Below are 4934 nucleotides of genomic sequence, written 5' to 3'. Positions count from 1 at the left end.
TCTCTTTTTGTTTCAAAATTGAGAGTAGTAAAGATTCTCTTTTATTGTCAAAATTGAGAGTAGTACTATCTAATATCTAGCCTAAATACTAAATTTTATTGGATGACTTCCAAAATACAAATGTATTCAAAATCTATCATATCTAGCTTATTTAATGTACTAGCTTTAGTGTCTTATATACAATGAAATAAAAACATGTTAAAAGGAAAGAGATAGTGCATACTCAATTAGTGGAAAGGTGAAGGTAAAGTGTAGACACATGGGAGAGTGCCAAAGGGGTAGAAGAAAACTCTCTTAAGACTAGGAATGACAATACCAACTAGAGGAGCACGATGGGTAAAAAGATAATCAAGAAAGGGCATAGGGATAGAAACCTCACTTGTCTTCTAGGGAGAGAGCAAAGCTAGACACAGCACACAAAAACTAACAGAAAAATCCAAGGCTATTAAAAAAGTGTTGGATGAGCCAGGACTTAGTTGAGTCCTGGAAATTCCGTAAGGAAACAACAAATACTGAATGATTAAAAAAAATAAAAATAAAATGCCACCTACAGACCACTATATACAAGCTACCATATACCACATTCAGCCTCTTTAAAACATAAGGAGGTCACCGGTAAGGAGGTCACGGCATCCAGAGAGTTTAATAGTATTGTTTTTAATTTAATCCCAAGTTACAACATATCCCATAATAGACCATAAAGCCCTGTGCACAAGAAGTAGTCATGCTTTTATTTGACGTAGGAAGCCTGTATCATCTTAACCGAAAGACCACGAGAGGTAGTTCGAAAATATGTGCTACGACTTATGACAGTACAAATTCTAGTGAAACTTCACGCATCATAGCGCTCCAAAGGATGGGTGATTCTTTAGTGCCATAAGGATGCAAAATATCAGTAAATATATAATGCTCTCTGGAATCAAATCGGCAATATAGATAAGCTACTATTAAAAATAGGGCAAGCAGGTGAAAGTACGGCATGGATAGATCTATACATGACAGTATTCAGTCTTGCTTTCCCTGAGGTTTAGCATTTAATGCCTTCAAACCCATTACAAAACTGTCCATGTTTTTGTCTGAGGATCCCCCTGTTCGCACGGCAGTCCTCGCACTTTCTTTTATGGCTGCAACTTTTTTCTTCATCTCCTTCCCTTCGTCGGTGAACAATTTTCTGATAGCGCTGGATATATCTTTACTGTCTATCATTCTGTTATCTTCTCCGTGAGCCCCTCGGCTCACTCTGAATCCAAGTTTCCATTCATCGGCCATAAATTTGCAGTTGGTGAACTGATCCGCCCAAAATGGAAATCCTAACATAGGAACTCCAAGGGCTATGGCTTCAAGCATTGAGTTCCAGCCGCAATGAGTAACGAATCCCGCAACAGAGGAATGGGATAACACTTGCAACTGATTGCACCATGGAACAATGAGGCCCTGGCTTCCCACCTCGTCTAAAAACCCATCCGGTAAGAGATCTGAGACTGTTGAAGCTACTATGTCAGGACGCAGAACCCAGAGAAAGGGCTGTCTGCCGTCCCTGAGACCGATCGCTATTTCCTTCAGCTGATCTTTAGACACATGAATCATACTACCAAACGAAACGTATATAACAGAACCGTCGGGCTTTGTATTGAGCCACTCTGAACAGTCATGCTCCGTGCAAAGGCTTGTTCCAGTGCGCATGTTCTCATCAGGACTTTCACCTTTCAAATAACCGGATGGAAGCAGCGGACCCACAGGGAAAACTGGAGGTTCTAATTTCATTGAAGCGTTCACTGTCGCACTTTCGAGATCGTCGAAAGAATTACAGAGAACCCAATCTGCTTCGCGACTTGACTGAAGGGACTTCCGGAACAAATCAAGTAAGTATAGTGAATCGGCGTCTGTTTCATTGAAGAAGGACGGAAGATCTCTTGGATGTAACGTTGGAACGCCAGGAATATAATCAATCAAATTATCAACCTCATCACCTGCACTTCAATCATCCTACTGATCATGATAAAATCAGAAGGAAACAAAGAAATGGATTTTTTTGTGGTCAGATTCAAGAATCTGAATTTAATGGTAGATTCTATATAATTTAATTGTAGATTCTATATTTTGGAATCTGATGCATAATACCCAGGTTAACCAAATTATATTGATAAAGAAGATGACAGATTTAACAAGCTTAAGTGAACTTGAATGCAAATTCCAACCGTTTTTTGAAATCTAATGAACATAAATAATGTTAAACAAATTGACCTAATTCTTCTCTATAAAATTTCAAAACAAATTTACCTCATGATGTCAAATTCCAAAATATTTCCAGAACATGTCATCTATATAAAAAAAATTGATACATTCAACTATACAGATCCTTTATAGTAAACAGGCATGCATAAAGCTTACCAGACCCTTTATCATGAGATTGGCGTTGAGCCTCCACAAGATGTGAGTGATAGAAGATTGAATAAACAACTGTTGGCTGTGTCCAAAACGAAATCCAGGGAATACCAAATTTCTTAGTTACTTGCAGTGACCAGAAAAGCATTGTGTCAGCTATGACACACGATACCGGAGGTCCAGTCTCGTTGAGATCGTGAATAAGGCGTTCCAACTCTCCTCCCATATTTTCCACACTGTGCACAAACTCGGAAAATCCAGCGGACCGATCGAAATCGAGAGGCAACCCATCGGAGATCTGAGCAAAGCGAATATCACCAACCATATTGTGGGCATCAATAGGATCGACTTGATCAGTCTGAGAATGAGCTTTAATGATCTGATGGTGTCTGTGATGGGTGGTAACGAAGGTGACAATGAGACCTTTGGAAGCAAGATTCTTTGCGAACTGCATCATGGGATTCATGTGACCCTGAGTGGGGTGTGGAATAACCAGAGCATGTAACGGTTCGCAATTGTGAGCCATCTGATCCTTGGAGCACCATTCTGTGGTTGCTGAGTATTTATTCATTTAACTTGAGTCCCGCTAAGCAAATACTGATAACAAAGATACAAGATAAAGATTTGTGTAAACAAAACTAAAATCCGAGCATGCACAGAATTCCATGGACAGACTACCTGGTCCGTAATGATTGCCGATTCCCTGAATATTCGGCAATCGGACGGAGACTGGAATTTGACCTGAGGACTGCGACCGAGTACCTACCTGATCCTGAATGTGCAGGAGACCGTTTCTTTATAGCAATTCGGGGTTTTAATAATATGAATTTTTAAAATCACACTTGTCGTTTATGGCGTGGTCTTTTTACAGTTGTAGACCTGTCTTTTATGGCGTTGTCCTGCTTGACAAAGGAAATAATATTAACTAAAATATTATTATATCATATTATTCCATTCAAAGTGAAGTAGTTGAAATAATACTCTTTTTATTTTAAGGATTAAAATATGTGGATGAAGGTTTTGCACTGATAGGTGTCTATATTTCGACTGTTTGTGGATGAAGGTGTGTTTACTTTTGTTTTTGTTTTAAATGGATAAGCGAGATTCGCTTTGGAGAGAATATGCCACTGCTTCGTTTGGGTGCTAAATCGATGACTTAGGCGCCATCAATAAAGTTAAATAAAGTTAATATTAGATATGTGTATGCGTCATCAATCATTAGATGCCATCAATTATTAGATAAGTTAATATTAGATATGTGTGCGCTCCATCAATTATCAGATGTCATCAATTATCAGATGTCATCAATTATTTTAGATATATATATATATATATGTGCGCGCCATGAATTTTTGGTTTTTTTTATGTCTCGGTTGTTGGAAGTAATGGAGAAAGCTAAACTTAGATTATTGTTATGATAATGATAGGTTTGAGATTCTAATTTTAGATTTCATATTTTAATATCTAGGGAGTGGTTGAAACCATCTCGTTAATGTGAAAGCGTATATATTTGAGGCTCATCTGACTCAATGGGATGAGTGGGCTTGTATGAGTGTTTGTACACTCTCCAGGTATCTCACCTGGAAAGCCATTTAGTTAATATATTCAGTTTTTGTCATGGTATGAGAGCTACAAGACGGAGGAACCTATATGCTGAGTGAAGAATCTACCTCGCGCCCTTGAGTCAAAAGTGTCGCGTGGTTTGGGCACGGAATAACGCCAATTTGGGTGTATCAGCCAGAAAATCATGTCGACCCTCGACAGAGTAAATCTCTGCGTGAAAATATTGTCGTGGATGCATGCCGCTGAGTAGGATTCAGTGGCGCAGTGACTGTGGATCGCGCGGTGACTGCGAGGAAGCAGTGATTCGGTGAAGCGCTTGCTGCACAAGGAGAATTAGCTTGGAAGACGTCAGAGTGTAGCGTCAACTATAGTGAAAGATTCGTTTGGATTGTCGGAAGATCACCAAGGTGCAATTGAGATCTGTTGTCGGTGCGTGGTAAGAGGGAGTAGAAGACCACAAGAGGTCAGATTTGCTCGGAGGCCGAATCTCTCTTTGTTGTTTGCAGGCTGCGAGGAGATCGGCAATAGTGTGGAATGTTACTACATAAATCTAATTGAGGTTGCAGAGCGTTGAATGTTGTTGTGTTGAAGTGGTGTGTTGGTGAACACCATTCAATTAATTTGCTCCCGGTTTGGTCATAGCATGTTGATATGCGGAACATTGTGTTCATCTGCCATTGTTTAATAATTTGTTGAGGTGGCCCTTGCAAGATTGTTATCTGGCGTTTTGATAAAAAAAAAATTAATAAAAGTTTTTTGTCAATTGATTAATTAAAAATATGAATAGGCTCTTTATTTGATATAAAGAAAGGGGCTTATTACTTCATAAAAGAGAGGACGAATTCTCTGCCTGGTTTCGAACCGAATCATCATCCAAGCCATAGATCCGGTATTGCTGTCAGCGTCATCTAGCAGATTTGTCCTGGAAATCTTATTGTTTGAGAAACCTAGAAGTTGCAGGTTGTGGAGATCCCAAAACCAATTGG

The 4934-nt window shown here is 39.2% G+C and overlaps 1 protein-coding gene across 2 annotated transcripts; it reads right to left on the bottom strand.

Moving 5' to 3' along the window:
- Positions 1-726: 726 nt before the first annotated feature.
- LOC149197718 (UDP-glycosyltransferase 86A2-like) lies at positions 727-3046 on the bottom strand. Of its 2 annotated transcripts, XM_089403977.1 has the most exons (3): positions 2962-3046; positions 2392-2917; positions 727-1970 (listed from the first exon to the last, which is right to left on the bottom strand). In XM_089403977.1, the coding sequence occupies exons 2-3, from the start codon at positions 2909-2911 to the stop codon at positions 1006-1008; spliced, it is 1485 nt and encodes a 494-aa protein (XP_089260103.1). In that variant the 5' UTR covers positions 2912-2917; positions 2962-3046; the 3' UTR covers positions 727-1005. The 2 variants fall into 2 exon arrangements, with proteins under 2 accessions (XP_089260103.1, XP_089260102.1); XM_089403976.1 differs by having other exon boundaries at positions 2392-3044.
- Between the last annotated feature and the right edge of the window lie 1888 nt (positions 3047-4934).

The sequence above is a fragment of the Pinus tabuliformis genome, chromosome 2_2 (assembly GCF_031772625.1).
Source record: "Pinus tabuliformis cultivar Carrire ecotype Pingquan chromosome 2_2, CPIR1, whole genome shotgun sequence".
In the NCBI taxonomy this organism is placed as follows: domain Eukaryota; kingdom Viridiplantae; phylum Streptophyta; class Pinopsida; order Pinales; family Pinaceae; genus Pinus; species Pinus tabuliformis.
Note: the sequence above shows the minus strand (reverse complement) of the source record. Positions and strands in the feature narration are given on the sequence as shown.

What these genes read in the sequence shown, in the direction of transcription:
- LOC149197718 (XM_089403976.1), bottom strand. Translation starts at nt 2,956, where the DNA reads ATGAATAAATACTCAGCAACCACAGAATGGTGCTCCAAGGATCAGATG. An exon ending in ATCTCATGATAAAGGGTCTG is followed by an intron (nt 1,971 to 2,391) that starts GTAAGCTTTATG and finishes ATTGAAGTGCAG; the next exon opens with GTGATGAGGTTGATAATTTG.